We start from the raw sequence: 17,470 nt of genomic DNA, 5'->3' as shown, positions 1-17,470 counted from the left end.
TGTAATACCGATCAAGCATCTAGGAACAAGCATTTTGATCCCATTCTACCATGTACTGTTCTTAGGCTTCCTGCACTAAATACTGAAGTCCTTTTGTGATAATATGATAATATGATACCAAAATTCTGAGACACTTTTTATAACCAAGAAATTCTTTCAAAACAGCAAAATTACTATGGGTTTTTCTAAACAGTGAAATTTACTGGCATAATTGTACCAGTTTAACTCTCAGTATGGAAACTCTTATTTTGGTATAAAAGTGACATTTTCTAGTTTAGCTTCGGTTGCTTTGGAAGCAGAATAAATTAACCTGGAAAAAGGCACTCATTCTGGAATAAGAGGGTCACCGTGAGGAGTTATAGCAGTATAACTATAGCAGTATAATTATATCAGTATAGTTATGCTGGTAAATTTCCCCATGTAGACAAGCCCTAGGCCTAGTTCACATAAAATTTCTAGCAAAAACAAACGGACACCAAATTCTATAAAAGATACATAATCACATAAAACACTTAGCTTAGTTTTGTTTGATACACTTTATTTTTGAACGATGAATTACTGAAATTAACCTTACTGTTTTGAACGATGAATTACTGAAATTAACCTTACTGTTTTCAAATATTTTTTTCCTCCAAAGCCATCCCATACAGTATTAAATTATTCCTCTGGTTGCAACATCATAAACTAACACTTTGAGACTGGCTGTGATATCTCCCACACAGATTTAGTTCCTCATAGCATAAAGCAAGTGGTGAGAAACAAGGTATAATGAAGGAGAAAGGTGCCGTTTACACATTTATTTGTTAGGCTAACACCTTCTGAAGTACACTGCCAGCTAGTTTAAACAGTCAATGCTGCAATAATTTAGTCTCAATCCTTTTGACAATTTGATTCACACCTCATTTGCTACCAAAGTTAAAATATTTCAGTCAACCTTGAGACACCAATCCTTTTTATTCCCCACAGAGAAGATGTATACAGTATATTTTTAAGAATTGTACCACTAGTTTGAGTTGAAGCTATAAACAGAGGTTCTTCAGAATTCTGCCTTCTCCATCAATGATGGTTAGCTGGCAGCCAAAAAATATAAATTAACACCAAATAAAATTTGTCACCATTTAATACAGATGCTCTAACAAGGAAGTAAACAGTAATTCTAGCTACATTAAATACATTTACAAACATGGAAAGGCATAGACCTACTACCTTAACCATATCTGCGAAATATGTATAGTGAAATTATTTAAAATAATGATACTTTAATTTTAGGATTTCTATTTGCAAACAATATAATTAAGTCTTACAAATACAGTTGAAAGACAATTAAGCATTATTATATCCTTTTTGCAGATGGATAAATGCACACCCCAAAGAGAATTTTTTTACTTTTAATTATATATTATGTGGTTTTGTGAAGAATTTTATGTTTAGGAAATACATTGTGTACATAAATTTGGTTATTTGGATTATTTCTCTAATGCCCCTGAAAGTGGTTTGTTAGGGCCAATAAGAGTGGGCCAACAAACAGTGCATGAAAAGTGAATGATGAATTACATAGCAAGTGATATGAAACGCATTTTTCTGTCACCATTTGCAAGTTTAAATCTTGCATTTGCATGTGCAAATTTTATGTACACAAATTCAGAAGTAAATACATCAGAAACCTCAGCCCAGGGTTTTCAAAGCTACAGGTATGTATCTTGTGGTGTTCTGTATTTTAAAATACGAAAGTACGGTTATCACTGTTAAAAGGAAATTTTAAAAATTTAAAACAGGAGGAAAAAATTGTAGAAGGTATGTTTGAGTGGATATTACAAAAAGGAGGGGAGAATTTTTTTTCCAGTTTCCTTGCAAGCTTGAAGAGTTATCTTTCAGCTATTTAAAAATAACCATAAATTTCAATTTTTTAATAAGATATTGTTGGAAGGAAGGTTGGCCTTGTGAACGGTGACTGAGATTTGGGTTCTCTTGCCAACTCTATCACATACTGCGTGAGCCTTGGATAAGTCATTTGGAGCCTGATTTTCAAAGGCACGGAGACCTGCAAGTCCAGTGAAGCAAATGGGAGTTCTGGATGCTCAGGATCTTGCCCATTCTGTACCTTGCCTTCTCATCTGTTAAATGGGGATAACAACCCCCTTCCACACAGCAGTGTTGAGAGGTTAGACCCATTAATGTTTGTAAAGTGCTTTTAGAGTCTTGGATGCAAGGAGCTATAGCAGTGCAAAGTATTATTATTGAGTACCCAGATATTGCGGCAAAAGGCCACATAGAAATGAAAAATTAACATTTATCTAAACTAAACAAAAACCCATAAACACTGAAGAAGAGCTCTGTGTAGCACGGAAGCTTGTCTCTTTCAGCAACAGAAGTTGGTCCAATGAAAGGTATTACTTCATCCATCTTGTCCCACAAAAGCAGTCTTTCCTCTGATGGATTCTAGCTTGATACCACACAAAGTGCACATATTTCAAATTAGTTTAATAGTATTTTGCTACTGTTCACAAATAAATATTTTACACCGGTTAGGGATGGAGGACATTCATTTGATTCAGGTCCTTCCTTGCTGACCTCCTGTCACTAAAAGGTTTACTACCATGAGCTCAATCTCTGAACCTTGGGAGCCCAAAAAAACTGCCTGCTCTGTAAAAGAGACAGCTAGATCTTCTGCTGAATGTCTGAATAGTGAGCTAAAAAAACTCAAATACGTTCAAGATTCCTTACGTATTCTCAAGCACTGAATCTGAAAGTGACAGCCAACACATGCTACAGGCTGCTAGGTAGGGAATGACAGTTTGAGAAATAGAAAGGATTTAAAAAGAGGTGAGGGATAGAGACAGTGTGGCAGGCATCAGAGAGGATGTGTATCCTAATTTCTGGAAAGAGAATTTTAGCTTTGTTTTCCCACCTTTGGCACCTTGTTTGGGGGCAACTTTGCTAGTCTATAGCAATGTCACCTTGGCCTACAGATTTCAAGAAAGATTAAATGTCAAAATATAGAAACACCAAAAGGCTAGATTTCATTAAGCCATGTATTGCAACATCACAGACTGCCCCACTTTGCAGTCTTCTACTCTTCCTCCTTTTCAGGAGGACTCCAATGAAGTGATGAAAATGATAAATACTAAATATGATGAAGAGTCCAGAATTGTATTATTTACAACTAACAAAAAAGATAAGCGAGGTATGACTAGAGACCTCAGACCAAAAGGTGTACCCAAACAATGTCTGTCCACTGAGCATTTTGAGATCAAAAGGGACTCCATAATATTTGAAAAGTCAACCCCATTACAAAAATAAAGCTTACTGGAAATAAAACTCAAAGAAACTGGCTCTCAGCCATAACTGAGGAAGAAAAAAAAATTAATGCTAGCACAAAATAAGAGGAGGAAGGGGGAAAAGATACAGTATCCCTCTGAAAACAGAAATTAACATGGGCAATATTTTGATCACACTGTCTGATTTTAAGAGCAAGGCCAGATCCTGCATGTCGTCCACTCAGCAGGAGAGAGATCCTAAAGATGACCAAAAAACCCCTCATTTTTCCCTGACACCAATCTCATGTCTACATCTATTTCTCCTTGCTTTTTGTTTCACTCTCCTCTTGTTGCCTTTTTTCCCTTTCTTCTTCTTCTCTCTCTATTCCATTGTTTGTCTTCTCAAAGTCTTAATCCCACTCATACTTTCACAGATAATTACTTCTGTAAAGTTTCTCTTCTCCATCATCCACAGATAACTATTTGTATTATACCACCTGTTCCATATCACGTCCTGAAGAACATTCAATTAATGCTCTGATCCCCACTCTGTCATAGCCAGTACAGGGCACAGAAGTAGCCCTAGAAGCCCAGACGTACCAACAGACCCATATGGGCTGAGGCCATTTACGTTTTTAAAAACCTGCCACAATGAAATGTCAAAGACTATGACTCCTGCTGTCTGAGGATTTTTCTGACATGTAATTAAGACCTCCCACCACTAGAAGTGGTTACATTGGGTTATACAAGAGGCTAGGTGGTAAATGCTCTGCTTCAAAAAAATAATTCTGTGCCTCAGCCACTTTTGTGCTCCTGCTGATTGCCCTGTAGTACAGAAGAGCATAGCCAAAGGCAGGTCAGAGGCAGGAAGGGGTTCAGGGAACATTCACAAGCCATATTCTTCTTGGACATACAGCCCCATTAGACCATCCTTGCCTAATTCTGCAATAGCAGGGCTGAGTAGGGGTGGCCACCTAACCTAACACTGCAAAGATATGAAGGCTGGGATCATGAATTTGGAGTATGAGAAGGGACTCACCGTTTCCATTAATTTCAAGGGGTAGGGGAGAAGAAAGAAATGGGGTCAGAAATGCAGAGACATACAATTAGAAAAGACAAAGGGGGATGAAAAATAACTCTCAGAAGGGAGAAAAACAGCATGACCTTGGGAAGGAAAGGAAAGAGACAGATAAAGACGATCAGCAAATTAAATCTCTCACTCCCTGGAAAGGGAAATATAATAGGGGAGAAGGCTTGAGCCAACCCAACCCACAGCAAGGCCGGCAGATAGCAGTGTTCCTGGAAACTGCCAAAGAGGTAAATGGATACAAAACCTTTTCTTGAACACACCAAATGATTTCTTCCCCCTATAAGTAAAGAGCTCTAGGTAAGAAGAATCTTCAGAGATATGGAGATGGATCAGTCACAGGGAACAAGAGAGTAGCTCATTAGTTTGGATATGACTCCAAACTTCTGAGCTCTTCAGGAGAGGGACTGTCTTCTTGTTACATGATTAGGCAAGACCTAAAACAATGGGGGTCTTTGTCCATGGCTGCAGTTCCTAGGTATTACTGCACTACAAAAAAGAATACTTATCTAAACATAAAATTGTTTGGGACCCTGAATTAAGATGTTTACCAAACAAATATTCTGATATTCACCAGAATTCACAAAAAAACACTCTAAGGGAGAGAGGCCCTAGTGGCCCCCAGATCTTGGTTTATTTGGAGAATTGTCTCTGGACATTTATTTTAAATCCTAAATCCATCTATGCCAGTACTCTAGGAACTGAATGAAACCACTCCTACAACACGGACAGGCTCAGCAACAGACTGCTCTCTGCCATGACCAACCACTTCTCTTCAGAGGAAATACTACATTAAATTGGGAGATTTTCTTCTGAATTATTTGAAGTGTTTTCTTTTTCACTACGATTGGACCTCAATTACTGTAGTTGCTATTTATATTATTTATTATCTGCATTACTATAGCACCTACAAGCCCTAGTCTTGGACCAGGACCCCTCCAGAACTTTTACTTTGAAATCTGGTTATGGGCTTTATTAGCCAGGCAAAATAGGAATATACTATTAAAAACACCACAAAGTAAATTTTTGTATAAAAATATTTCACTATATTTACATTTTGCGGTAAAATATATTTGAGCTATATGTACAATCAGCCAAAATCCCAGAGATCTCTATTGTGCAGTACCAGCTCTGGCTGATTAACAGAAATTTAATTTACACCATGCATGAGGCTGAGATCACAAATTATACAACACACATTAATTTCATGTTTTAAAGCAGAGAGAGAAAATGATTCTTAAGATAAAGTGATTGCATACATACCTCTTCATTGGTAATAGACTATCCTATTTTTTACATGTGGAAATTAATGCTTTTATAATTTAAAAATTAAAAGATCCTTTAAAAAAAATCTTTAAAATACTCAAAGTTGCATGATTTTCTAACACTTAAAATCAGATTCTGCATAGAATGTTAAAAGGGGGGAACATGCTTCAAATTATTAATAGTAAAAGGTTATAAAAGAAAATCTTGTTAGGGGATGCAGCTAAGCAATATACGGTCAAGAATTATCACTCAAAATAAACAAAATATTCCCCAAACTTATCTCGCTGTAGCTCACAAAAGCTTATGCTCAAATAAATTTGTTAGTCTCTAAGGTGCCACAAGTCCTCCTTTTCTTTTTGCGGATACAGACTAACACGGCTGCTCCTCTGAAACCACTCTTTACACTTGTTTTTCATAGCATCTAAATCAGCAGTTTATCTGTACCACTGAATTATTCCATTCTCTACAAGGTAAGAAAGCTGCTTGTCTGTATATACTGCCTCTGTGTGTTATCTATATGCATTCCATTTGAATCCAATTTCCTTGCATTACCTCTGCCCAGGTCAGGGATGAATGGCTGTCAAATTCCCTGAGGAATAAAAAGAAAAACCCTTTCTTCCTGAGGCAGCAAGTTTCAATTCACAGAGCACATGGCTAATCTACATATGTGAAGGTCATGGCACTTCAGTCAAAGAGGTTAAGAATGGAACAGTTCACGTAAGGGGCTGTCTTAAACATCTTGGCGTGGTGCCCAACAAGTGAAATTGTTGAAAAGCAATAGATAGCTTCTGGCAGCAGTGAGGAGGAAAATATTTTGATCATGTGATGCCATACAAACTAACTACTTTGCTTCACGTGTGAAACTTTTATGCACAGTACAAAATACCAAATTTGGAATCAACTCCAGATTCCAGCCTACTTTCTTTGGCTACATTACCTACTTGTGAAAAAATATGAATTGTATTTAGCATTATTTTAGGATACAAATTCCTGAAGCCAGGTAAAAAAAACATTTTAACGTTACATATAACAAACCTTTACAGCCAAATGACTATTAACTATATATTACCAGCGGATTTCATCTCCACCAAACATAGGAAAGCAAGAAACTATTTATGCCACAGAAAGCTACTGCATCTTTTCAATTATTAGAAGAACTATAAAATTAAATTAAATCTGGCAAGCAAAATTAATTTTTCATTGCTAATACTCTACTAAAGTTTGCTCTACTCCAGTGCCAAATTTATTTATTTTTCACAAGTTATGCAAAGTAATTTTGTATTTGAGACTGCCATAGAGGCAGAATTATTTATCTCCACCAAACACATTGAAAATAAAAAAATTTAAAAACACTGTAAAAGGATCTATACTACCTATTTTTTACTCAGAGCTTTGCTTAAGTAAGGAGTAGTGAGTAGGATCAGAAAAGCAGGAGAATTATTTTCTGCAAACAACCTTGATTGAAGGTAAACTAAAGCCTCAGTACTTAGTATTTTATATAAACAAAGAAGACCCAAATGTTCACAATACAAATTGTTACACATGAAATACACAGCTCCATCCATATTTCCATTTGAATCAAGAAGTTTCAAATAAAACCAGAAAATTCCTTAAACGCTGTCAAAACAAACCTCTTTATCTCTATTTTTTACCTTAAAAAAATGCAATTTAGGTACTACAACTCAAGTCTTTTTTTTGAAAGAAAATTTCAGACCTGATGTTTCAGTACCTCACTTACAAATAAATTAATCTGACAATCTAATCAACTAATACAATCAATTTATGTCGAACAACTGGTCCCAGATCCTTTCTAAGAAAGGAAAGAGTCCAGTCCCCAACCCATCTTCTTTCTCTTGTTGCAAAATATGACAACTGGCTGGTTGGATTAAGCTAATATACAACTGAATAATATTTTACATTTAAATAGCACCTTTTATTCAAGGAACTCAAAGCACTTCACAAAAGCAACTACATATTATCTTTTTATACCTGGCGCAACTGAGGCACACTGATGTTAAACCAATTCTCCTAAGACAGTCAGTGGAGAGTTGCAACAGAATTCAGGATTCCTGACTCCATCTCTATTTAATACCATCTTTCTAAAGCTACAGAACTTATTCAAAATGGCCAAATTCACTATTCGTGTGAATCAGCACTATTCCACTAACGTCAATGGGGATTGCACTGATTTATGCCAACAATGAATTGGCTTTGTCCACATCGGGACTGGAACTGTAGTAACATAACCCCATGTTTTAAAATGGTGGTCGCTTGCAGAGTTTTTCTAACCCGATTTTCCTTATCTCCTTACACCAAGAACCATATCAGAACTGTGTTTAAAGGGCCTTTCTGCACAGACCAGTCTATAATTGTTGTAACAATCCAATCCCTTCTGTCTCATAATATAATTCAGTCTTGTTTAAGATGGGACCAAATAGTGTTTTAGTTTAGTTGTGTAATCAAAATGGGCTACTGCCCTGGACTTTACAGGGCAATTAGATTGATTCAACAACAAGTATATAATTGTTCTAATACTTATGTTCTCAAGCAAAAGTATATAATAATACAATCTCCCAATACGATAGATATGCTTTTGCATAGGAAGGTAGGTCCTTAAATGCAATTCTAACACAGTTCTCAGAAAAAAAAAAAAATCCTGTACACAATGATTAAGGGAAATGGACTATTACTCTACTAGGCAGAGACAGGGAAGCAGAAAAAAAGGGCAGCAATTAATTTCTGTGCTCAAAACCCTGCTTACCAAGTCCAGAAGCAAAAGTTTATCTGACCAGTAATGCCCAAATTAGAGAGAACGGAAAGTGGTAAATGGGTTGCATCCTTCTATAGGCATTCAATCTTCATTAACTAACAGCTGCTGCCAAAACCACTATGCTTTAAGTGCAAGATGCTACATGAAGGGTACACCAAATGCTGATAACTCTGCACTGAATACAGGTCCTCTCGAATATTTGGGGAACCAAGAACTAAATTCATATCACAGATTAGATTTTCTGTACAGAAACTTAGTAGTAGCTTCACTGCTGCTATTATCTCTGGGTTTGCTATTGGATAAAATAGCTGGCATTTCCAGAGCACAAAGATGCCAAACAAAGATTTCACAAGAATTTTAATGAAGATGTAAAGGTAAAAGCCTTGTACACTGTCTCCTGGACAATGACTCGGTGCAAGATGGGTTCACACTTTTCTAAACATCTGCAGATGACCAAGGATCTTTAAACAGAAGATACGAAGTTTGTTGGACGGAAAGGTGCCTAAGGTGCTGTGTTCCTAAGATAAGTGACGCTCCCATGTGAAGGAGGCTGCTTAAAGACGATATAATAACTGTGATTGGGATATACAAAAAGCTGGCACCTCTAAAGCTAGAGTTGAAGGTAGACGGGGGGGAAAAAAAAGGAAAACTCATCTGCATCTCATCCTAAAAAAATGAGATGGCTGTGGATGTAGTTAGGTGCTTCAAGATTTTCTTGTATATCCTCATTAAATAAAACCCTCCCTTTGAAAATACATATATTGTCTGGGACATAAAGCTGTGTGTGTCAGGCTTTTCATCAAACTCCAAGTTAGAGCACATGTAGCATCAATTAAAAGTGTGATTTTACTCTAAAAAGTAACTTGCAAGATGGCATTATGGGGAACCATGTACACTATCTCTCACTGATTTCTGTATCAAGTTTGTTCAGCTTACAATTTATTTACCATAAACTCACCGTGAACTATGAAAGATATTCAGGATTCTTTCAGCTTTTTACATCATCAGAATGGAAGTTCTATAGTCCAAACTAAGCCCTCAGGATACACCTGTTCAACCCAAATTTCCTCAGATTTTGCCCTCAGGTTTTGCTAAGGTTTTGCACAGACATCAGTAAGGGCATAATCATAAAACAGTGCAAGACAGATAACTGATGTACATGCATTATTTAGAATTCAAGATGACTATACAGACATGAAGTCATTTTCTTTTCCTATTGCCTGAATAATGTCTATGAAGACACACCACACTGAAGCTTGATACCCACTTTATTTTAGATCAGTTTTCAAAATAAATTTGAAAACCACCAAGGTACATTGGCAATTTAAGTTTTAATTCATTTACAGCCTCACCCAATCCTACCAAAAAATTATTTAGTACTATGTAAATTATCCCTCCCCCCAAATCTTAATATTGTAAAAACCACAATGCTGAAATATATTCTGGCAAGTTAGCTTACCACATCTAAATACTACTGGGAGCTGAAATCCTCAAGCCTTGAGCATGCATGCACAGTGAGTGTAGTAACACTGCTTTACATATCCACAGAGAATCTTTAAAGCCTCCTGATAAATGGCACATTTTAAAAAGATATTGAAATGCAAGACTGTACCCATGTCCTAACACGCTGAGGACAGTTATGTGGACTGAAGTATAAATAAAATACCGTCACTTAAAATATTACTGGTGAGAATTTCAGGATACCCATACTTGATTTTATATGCTCTGCAGGTACAATAGCAAAAGAAAGAAAAATAGAACTTTCAATTATCATTCAAACTTATTTTAGTCATCAGAACTAATCTAGTTTTAACTTACTTTTTTAAAAACGTATTTCAAATGAGAATGTCAGGTAACCTATGTTTGACCATCAACAATCAGTCCAGTTGGCAATCTCAAAAAAATTAATTATATATGCATCCAGGAATAAAAATACATCAACAGTATAAACATATTAGCTTTCCTTCCCACAGACTTGGATCAAAATGCCAGAAACACATTAATTGACTATTCAGTTGTACAAGTCTAATGTGAAGGCTGAGGTAATATAGTATAAAGGTATGCACCACTTTTATTTATCATACCTCATACACAGAGTCTTGTTCTTCAATTTGCAAGCGTAATGACCACTACAGAAACCAATAAGCGAACACCAAACTACTAAGTGTCAAATATATAATCACAGTACAAAAAGATGCTACTAATTCACACTACTGCTCTCTGCTATTTCTAGGTAGAGAATGTATAACAGCAAACTGTTTGCGAATAAACAGACAGGCAGAAAGGAAGTCTATTCTCCCATTAATGTACTGAGAATCTATGCACCATACTCACAGTTGTCTAGCAGCCCCCAGACAAAGGAGCCAATCCTGCAGTTCTTACTCAGACAACACTCCCCTTTAAAGGCAATGCAACTGGCATAAGAAGAGCTGCAGACTCAGGCCCATTCTGAGTTTATGGGAAAAATAATTCCCATAGAAAGAGAAACTATTAATTTTCAAACAAACAAATCAGCTGTTCCACTGAATTGATTTTTTCCTAACAACTTGGTAAATATTAAGTGCAACCCAGATAATACTGAAAAGGCCAAGTTCTCTCTCTCTCTCTCCAAACACACACACATTTTTATATAGACACACAGAGAGAAAGCGAGTGCAGAACTTGTGTGTGTGTGTCTCTCCTCTCTCTCACACACACACACACACCCCGGAATGAAACTCAAAATATAGAATAAATAGGGTCATATAACTACAAATTTGAGTTATACTGTCAATAAACTGGTCAATAATTAAACAAATGGCTTATAAGATTTCATCACTCGCCCTTAACTGTGATACCATAGAACTTATTATTCATAACCAATTAATTTTGCATTAACAGTATCCAGTAGCTTTTAATATTTGTGCTTCTTCCCTTCTTCTGCAATGAGAGGCCTGCTCTTCAAGCTGCATATCTCATCTCTGTTTCAGGCAAGCAGATTAAATGAAGCAGAAGCAAAATTTCCTTAAATGATTTAATAGGTTAGACAGGCGGACATTTCAGCTCATAGTGGGAATCTATTGCCCTGGACACCAAGAAAAGTACCTTCCTATAGGCAATAATGTCCTCATCATGCCGCTTCAGGTATTGTAGCCCATTGTTCACAGAGCAATAGTTTATGTATGTTTAGAGTCAAATCATCATTAGCATACTGACACTCACACATATTAGTAGTGTACACATATATGCAGCAGAGTATTTAAAAAAAAATCAAAGAAACACTACATTCAAATACTCCAAGAAAGGTTCTATTTCTCACTTATTAAAAAAAATGTACAATTTCTAAACCCACTGAAATAAGGTACCAAAAGAATGAAAGATATATACAAAGAAATATCTGTACCAGCAACTAAAATAATTATTTTCTACTCAGTATAATTATTTTCCTTTAAAAAAAAAATCAAACCAGCAAATTTTCTTTAATATCAGGCCAGATGATACAAACAGTAAAACTGTAATTAAAAAGGAACAAAAATATTACTGATGAATGACTTCTCTTTATTACAAACATTATAGGAAATATCAAAGGACAGTACCTTGGTACACTATGTCTTATATGTAAATCATATAACACCAAAATGAAACAAACACTGTGGAACTGTGGAACAAGACATAGACCCATAAATATAAAAAAGTATTAACAAGGGTCATACTGAAGACATAATTAGTTTAGTCTCAAATACAATAAAAAAAAAATCTTGTACAATTCCTGCCATAAAAAAAAAAAAATACCACACTCAGAAGTAACATGTGCCAACATCTGTCATAATACATTTTCTCCTAGCTTTTAAAGCTGTAAATTTTAAACTACCTATGTTTAAAAGCAAGCTGACAATGCAAATCATGTTTAATTAACTGTGAAAGGTTATGCATATGAAGCTTCATTATTTTATGGTTCCTTATGACCCTTTTACCAGTCCAAATTAAAAAAGGGAAAAAAATAACATTCATGAAATTCTTATTTCCCCATCTGAAATAGCAAGGAAAAAAACAAAATAGGAAGTAAAACACTGCAGTAATGGTCTGTAGACAAAAGACAAACATTTTCATTCTGTCCAAGGTTCACATTATTAAGGTCAGTCCATCATTCACTACAAAAACCAATATCTGCTCTAGGACATGCTCATTTTAAAATTTCTTTTACAGTAAAATATAACAACAGATTAGTGTCGCTAAAAGCATACACCTGTACTAATTTCTATTAGTCCTAATTCTTAAAACCTATTAAAAGACTTTACAGTTATTAAAAACAAAATCTTGTGGAGGGAGAAGGAACCCCACAAAACTTGAAAGCATTATCACTCATTTTTAAACAGTTTATTTTCCTATGGAGAATTCAAGCATAAGCTCATTATGTATTTGTATACAAAAATAATTAAATATTTTTCCTGATATATCTTTCCCCCCCCAACAATTCAAATGTAAAACAGATTTTTTTAAAGTATCTGGATTCATAACAGTGATATAAAAATCACTGATAGTTTGAATGGCTTCTTCTCCCTTTTTATAATATGCTCTATATGTTCATATATAGGGTGCCACAAATAAATAAAAAACCCAACCTACAAACACAGGGCTATAACCGCTGTAAATGTTAGACACCAAAATAAACTGAGAACATAGGATGATCTTTAAATTAAGATTAAATCACGAAAATATCTAGTTTCCTTTCGTAACTAGCACATTTTTACATTAAAATATGTTTAGTAAGAGGCATAAAGATTCAAATAAATACCACTTGAAATTACTGAATCCTCATCCAAGCCATGCTATTATATTTTTGTCTGCAAGTCTGATTTGCTATAAAAATGAAGGCATATTAAATCTAAAATCAACACCCAGAAAAACCATCACCTAACAACCGAATTAAAAAAATAAATAAGATGCCACTGGTTTTTCACTATACTGTTCACAAGCATAATTTTTGTTGAGGCACATGAACCCTCCACTGTATAAATATGGTTGCTCATTGTTTCAGCTTCTTCTAACAATGTTTAACTTTTGCATCTGCGAGCGATACTGCTCAGTTATTATTTGTGGCAAGAATTTTTGTGACTGTACTGCTCAGCACTTCTATTTACATCAGCAGTGCTAAATGCCCAATGGTGAGAGAGGAGCCAATCAGATGGCAGATTAGATGTCAACTCAGAGGCAGCTGTCTGGAGACTATTACAGCCAGTTTACCTCCACAATTCAAATTCCAAACCTTGCAAAGGAGATCAAGTCACTGTTTAGGCTCAGACCGCTAGCAAGAAATGTGGAGTTCAGACCATTTCCTAACCAACCCCTATAACTTTGATGATGGCAAACAAGCTATCTGCATAAACATAATCCAACCATGATCTGATATCGATTTGTAATTTATTGGATTTAATTTATCAGGGACGTGTACATTAGTCAAAACAAGCAGAGCTCTCAATATCTGGATCTGTTTATTTAAATAAAGGACTCTTCCAGTCTCTTCATCAAAGTATGAATTATTTCAAAATGCGAATAATAATATGTGTGTATCATATTCACTTTAAACACAACCCTTATTTACATCTCATTCTCATCTGGATGTCTGGGGCAAATATGCAAGAATGAGATATCTAAGGCACCTCCATGCCTATTAAATGAATGTTCATGATTATGGCCCTCACACTTCAAATAGCAAAAGCAACCTGACTGCATTTTTGCTGGATTTCACCACAATATCTTCATCGGCAATAAAACTACTTTGCTAAAAGGGTATTAAAGTTATCTGCTCTGCCTATAAACATTCTAACAGAGGGCAGTCAACGTTATTTTCCAGAATCTGACAGTGTAGCTAAAAAAGCAGCTATCCTCACCCCAAACTGCTTTTCCTCGGGGCCTTGTATCTCCAAATCTCTATTTCAAACTGGAGGAAAACTTTATGCTGTTCAATTGTGTAACCGAATAGTGTAATTTTGTACAGTGAAACCGTCTGTCGGAAACCTCCAATCTAATCAGTCGGACACTGCGCCTTACCAAACCCTATTATGGAGGCAGCAAGTAGTTCAGATGGCCCAGGGGGAAAAAGTAAATTGGAGAGAAACTAGGCTCCAGACACACAGTTAAACTATATAAGGGGAGGGGGGTTTCTGGTGGTTACCTGGGTTCTGCTGATGGTCTGACCAGTGCTTCCAGGGCTCATAGCTGGATGAGCTCTTTGTTGTGCTGCTGCCCAGGCTGGGTTTGCAGATCCATACTGGGAGCCCATGTCTTTGCCCATGCCCATGCCCATGCCCGCTGCTGCCTGCTGGCTTCCTGGGGCTGCCGCCGCTGCCTGGGGTTGTGGCTGCTGCTGTGGTGGGGCACTGGGGTTGCTGTAATCAGGGTAGCTGCTGCCATAGCTCCTCATCATGGGGCTGGGGGAAGTGAGCAGCTGGTTCAAGGTAGGGGTGGCCCCGGACGGGTGCTGGTTCTGCCCGGAAAATCTCTGAAAGCCTCCAGCCCCAGAAGTCGCAGCAGCCTTGCCAAGGCTGGCCCCTCCACCTGGGCCCATCATCATGCTGCTGCCCTGCTGCCGGGGGGAGCTCAGCACCCCGTAGCCAGAAGACGAGCCCCCATAGCCGCCTCCTCCAGCTCCTGCTGCAGCCGCGGCTGCTACCGCCGCCGCCGCCGCTCCTGCTCCGCCCGCTGCGGCGCCGCCGGCCCGGCCGTAGCCAGGGTAGTGGTTGTACTGGCTGTTGGGGTAACCCTCGTGGGAGTTCTGCAGGGGGTCCATGCTGTTGGGGGCCGCCGTGGGGTGCATCAGCCCCATCCCGGGGCTTTGTTGTCCGCCATGTTGATCAAAGCAAGGCCCGGCTCGGCTCGCTGTAGCGCTGCTGGCAGGAGCAGGGTTGCCGTAATAGCTGTTAAACTCCGAGACACCCACCGCGGAGGGGCCGCCGCCGCCGCCTCCCCCGCTCCCGCCGCCGAGGCTACTATTGCCGCTGCCGCTCCCAGCGCTTTGGGGCTGCTGCTGCTGCCCGCCCAAAGGTCCCAAGCTGGGGTGATCGTAGCGGCCGCCGATCTGCTCTCCCATTTTGCTGGGCAGCTCTTCCTCCTCGCCCCCTTTATTCAGCATTTGCTGCTGCTGCGGCGGCGGCGGGGGCTCGGCCTGATTTCCCAAAACACTGTCTTTTCCTCCATGTTGCTGCTGCTCCATGTCTGCACTGGGCTGAGCAGCGCCGCCACCGCCGTTGTTGTTGTTGCCGCCGCCGCCGCCGAGGCTGTTGTTATTCTGCATCGGATGGTGCTGAGGCGGCGGCTGCTGCTGCTGGAATTGATTTAGTTGCTGCTGTAGTGCATGGTGGTGGTGGTGCTGGTGGTGGGCATGGTGGTGGTGGGCATGGTGATGAGGGTGGTGGGCATGGTGGTGGTGGGGAGGTGCAGCAGGGTGATCGCCTCCAACGTTTTTCAGTTTGTGGTTGGGGAGCAGCCCCGTCTCCATGGCCGAGCCCGGGTTGGAGGAGGAGGAGGAAGAAGAAGAAGAAGACGGTAACCCCGATGAGCTTCCACCTTCTTTCAGAGCCGACTCCGAAGAGGAGCTGCAGCTACTGCTGGTGTTAGCGTTGTTGTTATTATTACCGGTGGCAGCAGCAGAAGTTGCATTATTGGCCATGTTCAGTTCATTATGGTGGTGCAGGAGATGGTGATCTACATTATTCAGGCTGCTGCTGTTGGTCCCATCTCCGACCCCCAGCATGGAGCCCGGTCCAGGTCCCCCAGCGGCTGCGGCGGCTGCTGCTCCCCCCGAGCTGAGATCCTGGCTCAAGTTGCCCGGCAAACTCGGGGTTTTGCCCTTGTTGTTCTTCGCACCCGCTGGAGCCGCTGCTACTTGCGCGGCCATGATCATTGCAACATTGCCAGTCCGAAAGAAAAAATCCAACACCCACCCTCAAAAATAAAATAAAATAAAATAAAAGCGAAACGGGGGGGAGGGGCACAGAAAGGGAGAGGGGCAAAAAGAGAAACGGGGGGGATAAACTTATTTGAATAAACAGCAACCCCTCCTGATCATTCTACACACACAAAAAATATAAAAATTCCCCTCCCCAAGTCCGTGATTGAGATTAGAAATGGTAAGAATGCCTTACGGTCTGTGCCTGTTCCTGTTGTGTGATTTCATGTTGAAAGTTTTTTGTTCAGGTTTAAATGAAACTTTTTTTTCTTTTCCTCTCTAACCCGGATATGGGTAAAATACACGTCTGACTGAGCCTATCTGGCCCAGCATGGCATGAGAGAGAGAGCGAGCTCTAACAACTATTATCCACTTCTCTCTGATTACTCCTGTACACTTGGAAAACCCGGACTGGATTTTCCCCTCCTCCTCCTGCTCAGCTTTAGCGGTGGCACACTGAGGGAGTCAGAGAGAGACGCACATTACAACCTTCAACAGCCCCGAACCGGGGCAGCTGCTTCTCCTAATGCAAAAGGATGCACTCTCCCCTTTCGTATTTTTTGCCCCTCAAGAATCGTAGTGGTTAGAGATGGAGACAACCCTTCAGTCACTCCCTTGCAAATCTAGTCTTCCATAGACAATGGAATATTAAGCTGATGTGACAAATGATCTTAACCAAAAAGGCTAACTAAGCATCACCGGATCAAATTCAGCCCTGGTGTAATTCAACTGAAGTAAAAGGTGTTACATCAGGGATGAATTTGGCTTTTTGCATATGTATTTTTGGAGTGAGGGCTGTAGACACCCATAGAAAGAAAAGAAAAAATTGGTAATAGATTTTATTGGACTAAAAGATAAATTGGTCAAACTTTCAAAATCTAAACTCTCTTCCTGAAGTCAGTATGCAACAGTCAAAACCTTTCTAATTTTATGACACTAAAATGTTCTGCCTCCAAATTGTTTTATGGAAAAATAAAAATACTTTTAAAAAAGATGTAAGTGGAATATTTTGAAAAATTTAACATAAAATTCTGCAGTAATGGCATTTTTGCAATAGTCTGTAGTGTCCAGCTGTCTCAAAATTCTAATGATCATTTGTGCTAATGAAGCTTTTAATGTAAGCATTACATATGGAGCTGTTTGGAACATGTTCTATGTATTTA

General features: G+C 38.7%; 1 protein-coding gene across 17 annotated transcripts in view; it reads right to left on the bottom strand.

Moving 5' to 3' along the window:
- Positions 1–16,720, bottom strand: part of ARID1B (AT-rich interaction domain 1B) — a 408,038-nt gene extending 391,318 nt beyond the window's left edge. For 12 of the 17 annotated variants that reach the window (XM_048844156.2, XM_048844161.2, XM_048844165.2 and 9 more), the window contains exon 1: positions 14,535–16,677. In XM_048844156.2, the coding sequence (XP_048700113.2) occupies positions 14,535–16,262 (1,728 nt within the window). In that variant the 5' untranslated portion in view covers positions 16,263–16,677. Of the gene's footprint in view, positions 1–14,534 lie in introns of all 17 variants that reach the window. The other 5 variants (XM_075126831.1, XM_048844170.2, XM_048844171.2 and 2 more) reach the window with 3 other exon arrangements.
- Between the last annotated feature and the right edge of the window lie 750 nt (positions 16,721–17,470).

This window comes from Caretta caretta, chromosome 3 (genome assembly GCF_965140235.1).
Source record: "Caretta caretta isolate rCarCar2 chromosome 3, rCarCar1.hap1, whole genome shotgun sequence".
Classification (NCBI taxonomy): domain Eukaryota; kingdom Metazoa; phylum Chordata; order Testudines; family Cheloniidae; genus Caretta; species Caretta caretta.
The sequence above is the reverse complement of the archived record's forward strand: the minus strand, read 5'-3'. Positions and strand labels throughout refer to the sequence as shown.